Source organism: Martes martes (assembly GCF_963455335.1).
Source record: "Martes martes genome assembly, chromosome: 18".
Taxonomy (NCBI): Eukaryota; Metazoa; Chordata; class Mammalia; order Carnivora; family Mustelidae; genus Martes; species Martes martes.
Window position 1 is genome coordinate 25,583,899 of NC_137906.1, and position 14,917 is coordinate 25,598,815.

The 14,917-nt window shown below is 40.8% G+C and overlaps 1 protein-coding gene across 1 annotated transcript in view; it reads left to right on the top strand.

The window, feature by feature from the left end:
• REXO5 (RNA exonuclease 5) overlaps positions 1-10,231 on the top strand; it is a 38,528-nt gene extending 28,297 nt beyond the window's left edge. Inside the window, exons 14-20 of the mRNA XM_080829981.1 lie at positions 2,551-2,655; positions 3,365-3,502; positions 6,037-6,129; positions 6,961-7,177; positions 7,376-7,563; positions 8,502-8,620; positions 9,938-10,231. Of these exons, the coding sequence (XP_080686107.1) occupies positions 2,551-2,655; positions 3,365-3,502; positions 6,037-6,129; positions 6,961-7,177; positions 7,376-7,563; positions 8,502-8,620; positions 9,938-10,019 (942 nt within the window). The 3' untranslated portion in view covers positions 10,020-10,231. The remainder of the gene's footprint in view (positions 1-2,550; positions 2,656-3,364; positions 3,503-6,036; positions 6,130-6,960; positions 7,178-7,375; positions 7,564-8,501; positions 8,621-9,937) is intronic.
• Positions 10,232-14,917: the final 4,686 nt, after the last annotated feature.

The following is a 14,917-nucleotide window of genomic DNA, read 5'->3' on the forward strand; positions in this document are numbered from 1 at the left end:
GCAAATGATACCGTAATACCATTATATGGTGACAGATGGTAGCTACACTTGTAGTGGGCATAGCACAACTATATAAAGATGTTGAATCACTATGTTGTATACCTGAAATTAATGTAATATTGTGTGTCAGCTACACTAAAAAAAAAAAAAATAAGAGAAAAAGTTACTAGTAAATTAGATCATGAAAGTGAGTAAGTAAATATTCATTTAATAATTACTCAACCACATCTATATAGATTGTATATTCATTAACATAGGAATATAGTTATTCATGAGTCATTTAAATTTTGAATAAGAATTAAAAGTGAATTTATACACCAAAATTACCTTCATAGAGGTTACTGTATTGGTTCACATGTTCATCTTTACTGGAAACTGTTTTCATGTGGCTTCATGTTGCTGTCTAATGTTCTTTCATCTTGAAGGACTCCCTTACCATTTCTTGCAGATTAGGTCTAGTTGTAATGAATTTTGTCAGTTTTTTTTTAATCTGGGAAAATCTTAATTTCTCCTTAAATTTTTTAAAAGTTATTTATTTATTTGACACAGAGAGAGAGTAAGAGAGGGAACACAAACGGGGCGAGTGGGAGAGGGAGAAGCAGGCTTCCCACTGAGCACCGAGCCCAGTGCAGGGCTCAATCCCAGGACCCTGGGATCATGACCTGAGCTGAAGGCAGACACTTAAGGACTGAGCCACCCAGGCGCCCCTCTTCATTTTTGAAGCAGAGTTCTGCCAGCTATAGTATTCTTGATTTTTTTTTTCCCTTTAACGCTTTGAATCTATCATGCCACTCTGATGGCCTGTAAGATTTCTGCTGAGAAGTCCACTGATAATTTAAAGGAAGTTCCCTAATATGTAATGAGTTGCTTTTCTCTTGATGCTCTAAAGATTCTCTCCTTGATTTTGACTTTTGACAGCTTGATTATAATGTGTCTTTGTGTGGGCTTACTTCGATTTATTAGAGTTATCCTGGTTGGAGTTCTTTGAGCTTCTTGAATTTGTGTGTTCATTTCTTTCCTCAGATTCGGGAAGTTTTTAGCCATTATTACTTCACATAAGCTCTCTGACCCTTTCTGTCTTCTTCTAGGATCCCATTATATGTGTATTGGTCTTGACATTGTCCCATCTTAGGATCTACTTACATTCCTCATTTTTTCTTTTTACTCTGATCCATGATTTCAAATGATCTATGTTTGTGTTGCTGATTCTTTCTTCTACCTGACCAAATCTGATGTTGAACTCAACATCAACTGATGTTGAGAGGTTCCAGGACCTCTCAAACCAGTTTGAGGATATATGTTCTCTGAGCCTGCCTGTATACTTTTAGATTCCCTAAGGAGCTTGTCTTTTTCTTCTCAGTGCTCATAATCTCTTGCTCCCTTTGGCATCTGCCTATGGAATGCAGCTCTAATGTGCTATGATGATTGCATTTGTTTTCAGTGGCTTCCAAATAAGGCTGTCTATCCCTTTGGTGCTCTAGTTGAGTGAGACAGAAACTAGTCTCTCAGGCAACCCCAGACTAGCCATAATATTGGAAGCGGAGTCCCCCTCTTTTGTTTCCATCCAGAGGGAGTGTAGGAAGGATAGGGGAGGAACATAGGTGGGCACACAAAACTCTGCATATTTTCCTTTCCCTTTTGCTGGAATTCCGTGGGGTTTTTTGTTGGTCTTGGTGCTGTTGCTTCTCAGCTGGGCTCTAGAGTTCTTACAAACTGGTATTCTGGTCTCTCTATTAACTTGGTGTCTGTGGAAGAATGAGGGCCTGAAGCTTTCTAGTCCGTGACCTTGCTGACATTACTCCTTTTCAGGAGTTTCCAAACAATGCTTCCAGTACCAACAGTGCTTTGAGTCAAGTGAGACAGAAACTAGTCTCTGAGGCAGCCTCAACACAAGCCAAATTGTTGAATGCAAGGTCCACACTGCTTCTGTCCAAGGGACAATCACCAGTGTGAAAGGTTTCTTCTGGGTTGCACTGTGCAAGGTTGGATGGGGGAGAGGTGTTGTTTCCTTCTTTCCCTTCCCTGCAGTATCTCTTCTCTTTATACCTTATTCTTCCCCAAAAGCACCTCTCTGAGGCTGTCAGCCCTCTTCCCTATAGTCAAGTGCTGTGCAATATTAAAGTTGTGACCTGTGTCCATTATCTTGGCGTTTAGTTGTACTTTTTCTTTCTGGGGTAATTTCGTTTGTACTTCATCTAAGTCTTCCATGTGTCTTGATTTCTTCCCAGAGTCCTTTAAGCCTCCTCTTCTTTGTCTTTACTAACAGGCTTTAACAGTATAAAATGTTGGGAGTTCTACTGAAATTCAGCTTATTTCTTAGACGTAATTTGAAGGTTCTATTAGACTCCTTTTCCGAAATGCCAAAAGCATGGGTCCTACATCATTTTACTGACTCTACTGTTTTCATTTTCTTCCAGACCTTAAAGTCAGCCACATATTGCTTTTTGCTATGGGTAAAAAGGCATCCTTATTATATTATTGTGGCTCACCTCTAGGAGCCACTAGGTACCTGCCTCATTTGGCCTCATTTGGCTTTCCTGTTCTCTGCAGGTTCTTGAGCAGGCCAGAGTGGAAATTCCCCTATTTCCCTTCAGCATCGTCCAGTTCTCTTTTGAACCCTTTTCACCCAACCTCACTGAGGAAATGAATAAGAGGGTAAGTAAATGAGTTGTGCTAGATGATTTATTTAAATTTTTTTTTAAATTTATTTATTTGTTAGAGAGAGAGAGCGAGCGAGCACAGGCAGACAGAGTGGTAGGCAGAGGCAGAGGGAGAAGCAGGCTCCCCACCGAGCAAGGAACCCGATGTGGGACTCGATCCCAGGACGCTGGGATCATAACCTGAGCTGAAGGCAGCTGCTTAACCAACTGAGCCACCCAGGCGTCCTAGATGATTTATTTAATGTGTTATAATCTCCCTGCATTACAGAAGGTAATGCATACTCTAATAAGTTTGCTCTATATTTCTCCAGATTTTTCTATGTATTTATTAATATTTTAGAAAATACATTTTTTTAAAAAATGGGAATCAAACTACATATACTATTTGGCAACTTTTTTGTTCAGCAGTGTATTGTGTACATCTTTTCATGTCAGTCATGATTTAATGTCCCGTGTTTTTAATGGCTATATAGTATTCCACTCTATGATATACCTATTATTTTCATCATTGGTGCTTTATAAATTTTTGCTATTCCAAATAATGCAGTTGTGAAATCCCTGTATACAAATTTTTTGTATATTCAGCGAGTGTTTGTGAGAAGTTCCTTAAAGCAGAATTATTCCATGGTTTGACTGTTTTCTTTAGATTTGACTTAATTCTCTTACCACATTCACCTCCTCACTGTATTCTATTTTTCTTATAGATGAGGATCAAGTGGACAGAGATGTCGACTGTTTATGCTGGGCCATTTAGCAAAAATTGCAACCTCAGGGCTCTGAAAAGGCTGTTTAAGAGCTTTGGCCCAGTCCGGTCCATGACTCTTGTTCTTGAAACCCATCAGGTAATGAAATGAGAAAACTTGGATTTTCACCTCTAGATTAGTGTTGGAAATTCAGATGCCTCCTGGGGCCATTCACATAACAACTATTAGTGATGTGAGCTTGACTGTCACCAGCTGGAATATGAGTCATGCTGTTTGATAACACAGTTCTTGACTCACTATAAAGTCTACCCAGTATTGCCAGATTATCTGATTCTTTTGAGAATTAAGTATCTGCCATCTTGCAAAGTGATCGAAGTACAGAATCCTAGATGTTTAAAGTGTGCTTTCTCCAAATCTTTTATTAATGTCTCTCATACCTAAAAATAGAAGAAGATTCCCTGCTAAGATGGACCTGAGGGATGGGAAGTATATGTCAGGGGACCATAACCTCCTGCTTTAAGTCTTGGGGTTTTTCCCTTTTTTTGGTAAAATATATATATAATTTGCCTTTTTAGCTTTTTAAATATACAGTTCTGTTACTAAGTATAGTAGTACCCCCTTATCCACAGTTTCAGTTACCCATAGTCCAGAAGCAGTTGATGATCTTTCTGACATATCAGGTCAGCAGTAGCCTAACACTACCTCACAATGCCTATGTATGTCACTTGCCTCACTGCATCTTATCAGACAGGCATTTTATTGTCTCACGTCATCACAAGAAGGGTAAGTACAGTGGAATATTTTGAGATAGAGACCACATTCACATAACTTAATTACAGTATATTATTGTTACTGTTTTAATCTCTTACTGTGCCTAATTTTTAGATTAACTTATATATATGAAAAGACAGTACTTATAGGGTTCAGTACTCTCTGTGGTTCCAGGTATCTGCTGGGGGTCTTGGAATGTATCCAGAACTTTTCATCGTCCCAAACTGAAACTCTGTACCCCTTAAGCAATAACTCTTCAGTCCCTGTCCACTAGGCGTGGTAAGCACTCTTGTGCTTTCTGGTTTTATGAATTTCATTACTATATTATACATCCTGTAAGTGGAATCATACAGCACCTTTTGTGTCTGGCTTATTTCACTTAGCAGAATGTCTTCAAGGTTCATCCATGCTGTAGCATGTGTCAGAATATCATTTCTTTTCAAGGACAGAATATTCCATTGTGTGGGGATGTACTACATTTTGTTTATCCATTCATCTGTTGATGAACATTTGGATGGTTTCCACTTTTTCACGATTCTGAATAATGCTGCTGTGAATACAGATGTACAGATATCCATTGGAGTGTCTGTTTTTAGTTCTTGCGGGTGTATACCCGAAGTGCAATTGCTGGGTTAAATGATAATTCTATGTATAATTTGAGGAACTGCCATACTGTTTTCCACAGTGGATACACAACTTTACATTCCCACATGCAGTGCCAGGGGTTCCAATTTCTCTACATTCCAGCTGACACTTATTTTGTCATTCTTCCTCTTCCTTCCTTCTTTCAATACTAGCCATCCTAATGGATGTGAAGTAGTAGCTCATGGTTTTGATTTGCATCTCCCTATGATTAGTGATACTGAACATCATTTTATATGCTTATTGGCCACTGTATGTCTTCTTTGGAGAAATATCTATTCAGGTCCTTTGCCTATTTTTAATTGGGTTATTTGATTTTTTGTTGTTGAGTTTATGTATTTTATTTATTTATTTTTTTAACATTTATTTATTTGACAGACAGAGATCACAAGTAGGCAAAGAGAGAGAGAGAGAGAGAGGAAGAAGCAGGCTCCCCAGTAAGCAGAGAGCCCAATGCAGGGCTTGATCCCAGGACCCCGGGATCATGACCCGAGCCGAAGGCAGAGGCTTCAACCCACTGAGCCACCCAGGTGCCCCTAGTTTATGTATTTTAGATAGGAAATCTTCATTAGTTACGTAATTTGAAAAATTTCTCCCATTCGTAAGGTTGCTTTCTGACACTGTTGATAATATCCTTTGATGCACTTTTTAATTCTGATTAAGTCCAATTTGTCTTACTTTCGTCACCTCTGCTTTTGGTGTCACATTCAGGAAACTTGCCAGATCTAGTACCATGAAGCTTTTCTGTAGGAGCACTTTTGTCTCCACGATGATGATGCACATCACATCATTAAGCAGAAAAGCAGTCAGTTTGAAGATAGAGCCTATCCAATGGAAGCACTTAACTTCCCCAAGCCTGTGGGAAAGCTGCCTGTGTGGAATTAAACTAACGAGACAAATGAGAATCTAAATGACCTGCAGTGATGTCTTCAGTGGTTCGTAATAAATAATATGAAAAGGTGGTTAGTAAACATTTATAAGTGCTTTGCCCGTACCACCCAGGGATAGAAGACTTCAACTTTAATTAACAAGTAAAGGTTATTTATTGGCTGAAAAATCGGTTCTTGAACTTCAGTGATTCTACTTGAAGTTGATCTACAGTTGCTGTCTAGCCCAGCACAGCAAAGAGAAAATCATTTTGGTGGCTCTGGCCACTAGTTTAGGGCCCTTTCCCAGTCCCTTCTCTAGCAGTTTGAGCCCAGAAAGCAGAGATAAGAAAACCTTGGGTTTTTTTGTTTTTTGTTTTTTTTCTCCTGCAGCCACATCTCTGTATACAATATGAAGTCCTGGAAGCTGCCCAGCTGGCCATAGAATCCTTGGATGGCATTCTGGTGGAAGGTGCCTGCCTCAAGGTAGAGTGGCCAGAGAAAGCAAAAAGCAGCACCGTTTTGCTTTATTTATAGTGCCCTAGTATATAAAACCTTAGAGAAAAGCCCTCAAGAGGCCTGAGCAGATGATTTTGTGTTGGGAAGTCTTCAGTCAAGCCCAGCATTCTTCTAGCAGTGACCTAAAACATGACTGCTTTCATTTTTGTCAGAATCAGCCTGGGGCTACATTCGGGTCTTTCTGTTTTTGTTTTTTTTTTTTGTTTTTTTTTTTGTTTTTTTTTTTAAATCACTACCTTAGACCCCAGATGGTTTATTCTGGGTGTTTTTCTGTAGCTGCCCTTTCCTTTAGCTTTCAAAGGGATCAAATGGTGTTTTGAAGTTTCTTATGCAGATAAACAGTTTCATTGGGGTAGAAGTCAGGGAACTTATTTCCACTGCAGGGTGTTTGTGCAGAGAGGAAAGGGAGAGAGTATGTTTACACAAAAACATTTGTATCTATGTATTAAGTCTCTACTGTAGTGCTCTGAGGCATTTATCATTAGCCTCCTTATACAGATAAAGAAACTACAGAATTAAGTTTCTTGCTAGCATATAATAGGCCTAAAGTTTGAAGTGGGGACTTTTTTTTAAGATTTATTATTTTGAGAGAGAGCAGGGAGGAGGGGCAGACGGTGAGGGAAAGAGTCCCAAGCGGACTCCACTTGGAGTTGAGCATGGAGCCCAGTGGAGGGCTCTGATCTCACAACCCTGAAATCATGACCTGAGCCAAAACCAAGAGTTGGAAGCTTAATGAACTGTGCCACCAAGGCACCCGAGTGATGACTTTGTACCACTAATGCCATCTTTCTTGGTTAGGTGCAGAGGCCTGTGACAGAGCTCACCCTTGATTCTAACACTCTTGTGAATGAGCTAGAACAAGATTCTGAGAACCGAGGTACAATATACCTGTCTGGAGTGAGCGAAACCTTCAAAGAACACTTACTGCAACAGTCCAACCTCTTCCTTGGCTTGGAAGCGGTCATCTTGCCTAAAGATCTTAAAAGTGGAAAGCAAAAAAGATACTGTTTCCTGAGTAAGTCTATGCTATGAAATGTGACCTTGGGGAAGGAGATTAGGGATGGTGATAACATGAGGTCAGAGAAGGGAACTGTTCACTAAATAGGCCCACCTGGGATGCTAGACCACATTAACAGCTGATTCTGTCCTCCCTTGGCCCTGGATGGTGACCAGGCTTTGTGGCCCTTAATAACAGGACTATTCTTGCTTTCAGAATTCAAAACTTTTGGCAGTGCCCAGAGGGCCCTCGACATTCTCAAAGGCAAGGACTGGAAGCTGAAAGGCCGGCATGCCCTAACCCCCAGGCATCTCCATGCTTGGCTCAGGGGCTTGCCTCCTGAATCAAGGAGGCCCCCAGGGGTTCGTGTCGTACCTCCCCCCTCTGAGCAGCAGGCCTTACAGGTGAGTGAATGAGTGAGTGTATCCTGGTGTCAGAGGTAGCTGCCTTGGTTTGCTAGCTCTTGGCATTGGTTGGCCTTCTCATGTTTATGGAAGTTAGGAGAGTCCAGCTCAAGTGACACTTAAGCCTTTGGATCTTTTTTTTCCCTCCCCTGGCACTAGTTTTATTTCACTCTCTAGCTTCCCAGCCCTTGGACACATTTTTCTTTCTTTAAGAGCTCATACTTTTGCCCACTCCATACCTGCTACAATTAGGCTTTTAATCCTCCAGGTGGCTCTTCAAGGGACTTTGAGGGGCTAACATAGGAGGTTAAAGAGCTGGGCAAGTCTTAAGTAATCTAGGGTTTCCCAAAGTGCAGTACATACACAAGATGATTTTTAGTGGTTATAGATGGACCTTTCCCCCAACTTTTATGCTAAGATCTTGTTCTAACATTTGTATAACAATCACATTGAACCTATGACTTCACAGATCTATTTTCATGAGATGAAGGCAGAAACTCAATTTAAAGAAAAATATTAGGATACACAAGTAAAAGGGTAAAGGTAGAAGGTGAATGGCTGAAGTTTGGGAAACCCTGTTCTCATCTCCCACACTTAATAGATGAGTAATAGACGCCAGAACTAGTTGAGTGATTTGCCCAGGTCACAAAGATACTTAATGGCAGGGGCCATTAGTGATGTGGTTCCTCTGTGTCAGGGCCCTGGAACACCCAATCCATAATGGAGGAAAGAACAACAGTTGTACTCCTAAACTGACCAAAGGCCTGGAGATGCTGGGGGTGGACAGGGAACCCTGAAGTATGGGCTTTAGCTTCAGATAGAGGATTTATACAGAGCCTTTTCTGGGACCCCAAGGTCCTAGAACTTGAAGAAAGTTGCAGCCCCTCCGAAGGTGAGCAGAGGATACTCTGAGTGTCAACATCTGGCTTTGATCCTAGGCTCTGAAGGTCGACCACCCAAAGATAGCAGCCTGGCGCTGGGGCCGGAAGATAGGAAAGCTCTACCACAGCCTGGGCCCAGGCACACTCTGCCTCATCTTGCTGCCAGGAACCAAGAGGTAAGGACTAAAGGGTTGTCCCTTCAGGATTCTGGCCTCTAGACTTCAGCTGAGAGAAAGGCCTTTTTGTTGACATTCCAGCACATAAATGAGGACTTAAGGAATCCTCTCTTCATTCTTAGGTATTATATATCCATTTTACACATACATATGCTCTTCCATTAAGTTAAATTATTAATTAAATAATACTACTTATTAGCCCCTGAGGGAGATAGTTCATCCCAGTTTAAAGCCAGAGGCCTTAGATCCTACAGCCTCTGTGGGACAAAAGGCAGCTGCCTAATCCCCAACTTGAGTAAAAACAGTCAAAGAAGGTCTAGGGCAAGGCCCAGACCAGATTATGACCCTTCCCACATTTCAGGAGCATGGTCCTGCCTTCTCCCATCCCTATCTTTGCTGATTCTAAGCCTGAAGAGTAACAGAACAGAACTCTGGGTCTAGTCCCAGCTCTATCACATACCTTCTCTGACAACTGGCCAAGCCACTTTCCCACTGTGGGTCTCAATTTCCCTTTGGTAAAATAAGAGATTTGGAATAAACCAGTGAGTTCCAAACCCTTTCAACTGTAAAATCTTTTCTTTAAAAGAAAAATTCCTGTTAAATCCTAAAGCGTAAAGATAGGCAGTTCTGGAATGAGTGGGTGGATGAACATGTACTGGATGATGTCTGCATTCCAGCCACTGGACCAAATGTTTTACAACATACATGACTTAGAAGGACTCTTGATGGTAGATTGCCTTTATTACCTGGTTCTGTCACTCAGCTTGTTGAACAACCAAGAGCTTGATTCTTTTTAAAAGGTGGACATAACAATTATACCTGCATCAGTGCCTAGTTTAGGTACGTAAGCTGTTTTGAAGGATTAAGTGAGAATGCACATAAAGTACTTTATAAAATAAAGCCTGGTGCCTGGTGAATGATCTCTATGATATATGAGGAAAGCATAAGGAAATGATCTGTATATTTTAGCTCTTATTAGATAGTCCTCACAAAAGCCCCATGAGATAGTAATTTAAGTATTTAATAGTTTTATAGTTGAATAAATGGAAGCTCACTTTGAGGTCATTCACCCTAGATTGAGATATGCCTCCCATCTGTTAAATGGCAGAGCTGACTTGATTCCAGGACTCTAGGACTTGTCAGTGTTCTTTCCATTGAGCCATTTTCAGTAGGCAGCTTTCATTCAACTGCCTTACCTGCCTGTGCCCCACCCCATACACATACCCAAAAAAAACTTACCACCTCTTACCTATGAGTTTGTAACCATTCTTTTAAACCCTGTGGATTGGTAACCTATCTTCACTCATTTATTTGCAGCACTCACGGATCATTCTCTGGTCTAGGACTGATGGGAATAAAAGATGAAGAGGAAAGCACCACTCCAAACGTGCGTTCGTGAGTCTGCCCATCATTTTCCATGTGCCATTTCTTAGCCCTCACGGGCAGTGGCAGAGAATGTGGTCAGGCTGCAGCCTCTCTATCCAGCACACAGCTTTTGTGGAAATGGTGTACCACTTAAGAAGTTCAGTCCATTTATATGGCATGTACGAATTTTCAATAAATGCCTAAAATTTGAGCATTCTCATCTTAAGACAGGGTGAGAAGGAAACCAGTTTGTGCTTTCTTTGTGTCAGTGGACTTACAAATAGGAAATCTGTAGTATATGCTCATTCCATGGTAACACTCCTATTAAATGGTATATGTAGGTAAGGAAACTAAGGGGCAGGGACTTTGCTGTGGAGAAAAACCAGCCATTATCAGGTTATCTATGAAGCAAATTTCTGTAAGGCAAACTTTTCTCATTAACAGCTGTTCTAAAATTGAAGGGAAAAAGGCTGAAGTGAAAATCTAGCAGCTCCGCAGACACAGGAGAGTGGCAGACTGCTTTTTACCAACACTGGAAGCACCCTCTCAGTTCCATTTGTAGGAATGCTTCCTTCCCTTAAGTGAGATTGCAATGTTACCTTTCACCAGTAGGTGCCTCCACCCTATCAGATCTCCCCCTTAGAACTGAAAGCTTCAATTTCAGTGAAAGCTACTGCTCTGCTTTTTTATCAACTCTCAAAATTATTAACATTCTGTGTTGGGAAGGATATGGGTACAGGTACACACAGCTCCAAAACAGATATTTATCTGCCTTCTGGAAAAGATGAACTAATCCAGATACAGTATGTATCATACCAAAAAACTCTTGTAAATTACTCCATACATTGGGATCCAGCGATTCCACTTCTGTAGTAGCATATTATAGTCCAGCTGCACACAAACATACATAGAGGAGATACCACAGGGTGAGCACAACGGAATTCTTGGTAGCCATTTTTAAAAAATTATTTGCGTGTAAATAAAATTTCTAGTAAAAAGAGATCTGCAAGAAGTGGCAGTTGACCTCTGGATACAGACGGATGCTGAATCCTAGCTTTCCTGTATACTGTGTGAACTTGTAACATTTCTGTGGTTGGAACAGTAATGGTACATACCTCATAGCATTGTTATGAAGATGTGATTATGCATTCCCAGTATATGTTGAGGAAATATAGAGGGTTACAGAATAGTAGAAAAAGACATGCATAGGCTTGGAACAAAACCTGGAAGGCTGTCTATCAAATGTGGTAGGGCTGGAAAACTAGGTGTTACCAAATTGTTTTTGGCTGTTTTGGTTTTAAATCACCATATATTGCTTTTATAACTAGAATACTTAAAATTAATTCTTAAGATTGGGCATTTGAGGCAGTGTTTAACCATTTAACTTGTATAGGAGACAGCCCTATATAAAAGTTGGGAACCAGGAGCCAGAACTGAAGAGCTTGATTTTAGGATCAAGACACTGCAACTTGAAGCTCCCTTGTAAAGTGGAAAGTTGCCCAGGTATACATACAGTGAAGGCCCTGAGATTATCTTGAAACTGACATTGTTGCTGGATTCTTTCCTTACCCCCAGCTGAGCCCCAAAGCTCTAAGAGCTTAGCTACTGTTTACTTCTTGAGACTCCAGTCCAGAGGCAAAATAAAATAAGTGTCTGCCTTTGAATATGGGCTGGCACTTCAGCTCTGCTTCTGGGTAAGCCACTTATTCTCATCTGGGTATATTTTCACAGCTTATAAAATGAGAAAAAAGTATCTTTTTAAGGATTACTGTGAAAATTCAAAGATCCAGCTTGTGGAAAAATGACAGAATAGTGGGCTATGTGACTTTCCCTCTCTGAGCCTGTTACCTCACTTTTAAAATGGGGACATTAGTACCTACTCCATGAGGTTGTTATCATGATTAAATTAGGGAAAACCCCACATTAAGTGTTCAATAAGTGACATTTACTGCGGAGCATCTTCCAAGTGCAGGATCACACAACAAATTTAGGCTCCACGTGCCAAGAACACCGCCTTTACTCCTAGGAATAGCCAAGGCCATTTCCTTCTTCTAAATGGGAGGTTTCCCAGTGGGCCCCCAAATCCAGAACTCTACAGAGATGGGCCCAACCATAAGGTCTCTGAGGCCTCAGTCTGCACACACTGTTCTTTCAGCTGATGCTCCCACCTTTTGGAAGCCAAAGCTGCCAACTTGGCCTCTTGCAAAACACACATTCCATTCATAAGTGCGTTTGTGCATTTTTCCTCCCACACCCTTCTAGGCAGCCAAGGCAGCTGCTAGAGAAGCAGCTTCTCATTTGGGGGAGAAAAGCAATTCCCAAGAGTTTTTACACAACTCCTCATTGAAGCTTTGAACATATTACTCCAGTTTTCTGACCTCCTTGCCCATAATGGAATTGTTTAGGTCACTCAGCCATGTTTGTTTTCATTTCCTTTTTTTTCCCCCCTTTTGTAAATAACCTCTTCCCTATTATAAAGAAAACCAATTAATGGAAACTTAAAAAACCCAGAAAAGGTAAAATTGCTTCTAATGCTACCACTCAGGGTCAACAACTGCCACTATTTCAGTCTTCTTTTATACTTTTTACATCATTCAAAAGCAGTTTTTAATAGCTGCATAATATTCCAACATGTTGTGTGCCATAATTTCTAAAGTAGTCCCCTGTTGTTGGCAATGAAGTTGCCCCCAACCAATTATATCCTTGCACATACATCTTTGAATATTTGTCAAGGAAAAATTCCTAGAAGTTAAACTGGGCTAGAGTATGAACACTTAAGGTTGTTCTAACTCCACAGAAGTTTTTACTGTGTTAGCTAGCATGGACATGTTCCAAATCTTTGCTAATTTGTTAAGTTAAATCTATTTATGTAATGGAAAGTTTTTTTAAATTTCTGTTTATTTGAATATCCTGTAGATTAGCATCTATTTTTTTCAGAAGCTTTTTGGCCAACTGTTTTTCTTTAAGGTTTCCTTATGGATTAAGTATAGTGTCCATCTGTTGATTACTGCAAATATGTTTCTAGTTTTTTATTTTAAGGTAGTTTTAGAAGTCTTATGATTTCTTCTATTTGCTCTTATACTCAGAAAGTCTTGACTGATCCCAAGATCAATTTAATAGCCACTGGCAAGTATATATGGTTTTGCAGGGTAGGGGTAGGGGGGGCTTGTTTTTTAAGTAGGCTCCATGCCCAGCGTGGAGCCCAGCAAGGGGCTTGAACTCATAACTATGCGAACAAGACCTGAGCTGAGATCAAGTGGCATGCTTAACTGAGCAAGCCACCCAGGCACCCCTTTTTTTTTTTTAAATAATGTAATTTTTACACTTACACCTTTATTCCGCCTCGAATTCCTTTTGGCATATAGCAACTTCTCCCCCAAGTATTTAGATTTTTACCTGTTTACCTATCTTTACTTACCCAGTCAAGGAGAATGTGTCCTTTACTATGTAAGTCCATGTATACAAGAGCCTGAGTGTTTTCTTCTGTCTTGTCTTACACTAGGTACCATACCATTTTGTAGCTCTTTATTTTAATATACTAGCAAGTTTGGCAGCACCACCCCAGATAAACACAGGGCCATGGAGAGTCTCCATCAGCATGGATTATAAAACACTAGTCAGATGCTTTGCTCTTGATTGCATTGCTGCCATATTCCACTAGGACTTTTTCAGCACCCCTAAGGCAAGAGAATCAAGGTTGGAACATTACATAGGAAGAACATTAAGCCCAGAGAAGACTGTCATGGCTTTCGTAAGACAGGGCCTCCTGAAAAAGTCACAACAAAGGAGAGGAAATGGAGAGGTTAGTCTGGCTCTTACCTCTCCTTCCCCAAGACTAACTAGGTCACAGCCCAGAGCTAAAATGGGACTTCCAGAGCCAACCCAGCCATGTGCTTTTGGCAACTGGATTTGAGGAAAAAGAAGATGCCAGTACTGAGGTGACTCTTCTGTACTTCTCTGGACCCTCAGGACTACCTTCTTAAACCTTTTTTGCTAAAAAAAAGTCCATTCTACATGCAGTTAAGTTCATTTCTGGTGTGAAGACGTTGCTTGCCCTTCATCTAATCAGAAACTGGATTTTAGCCATATATAATCTGTACAACACCATATCAACACCTTGAATAGCTCCAGGCTCTATATAAGCACCCAAATCAGTATCTTTCACTTTCTAATTCCCCAAAACTCTATTTGTTAAAGCCCTGGCTGGGCTCAAGTCAGAAAGGCCCTAGACCAGAAGACACAAGCCTAAGAGCCAACTGGGGAGCAAATACCTGTTTTGGAGATAGACCTTTTAAGTGAGGGAAAAAAAGTAACCTCCCTCCACCCCCACCCCATTTCTTTCCAGCCTCCATCTGATGCTAACGCTGGTAATAAGGGAAGAAGAGAAAAGGGGGGAAAAAAATCCAGTTCATTGAGGAAACCTTTTTTAACCTTCTTCCTAGCTAAAGGATGTAGCCATGACTCTCAAGTCCTTTCCAACTGAAAGGAAAAATAAAAGCACATCTAGTCCCACCACTGTACTTACTTATTTTTAGGAGGTACCAACATGAGGCTGGAAATCTTTGGGAAGGTCATTAGGGCCTCCATCAAAGAAGTGAGTAAGATGGCTGGCCAATAGCTTTCCTGAATATAAACAATAACAAGACAGAAAATACAATGAAAGGAAGCTAAGGGTCATAACTGGTCTACCATAATCAGACTTCTAGGATGTAAGAGCCAAATAGAGCCATCAGGGACCATGCTAGTCTAAGCACCGCCCCCCCCAACTCCACCCCCAATTTGGCACAGAGAGAAATTCAGCCCCCCAGGAGGGGCAGTGACCTGAAAGGTCCTGTGTTGCCATGCCAACCCCCATCTCTTCCTCTCTGGATTCCTTGCATTACTCACCTGACATCCTTTAGGAAACCTTAAACTTACGTGATTCAGGTGCTT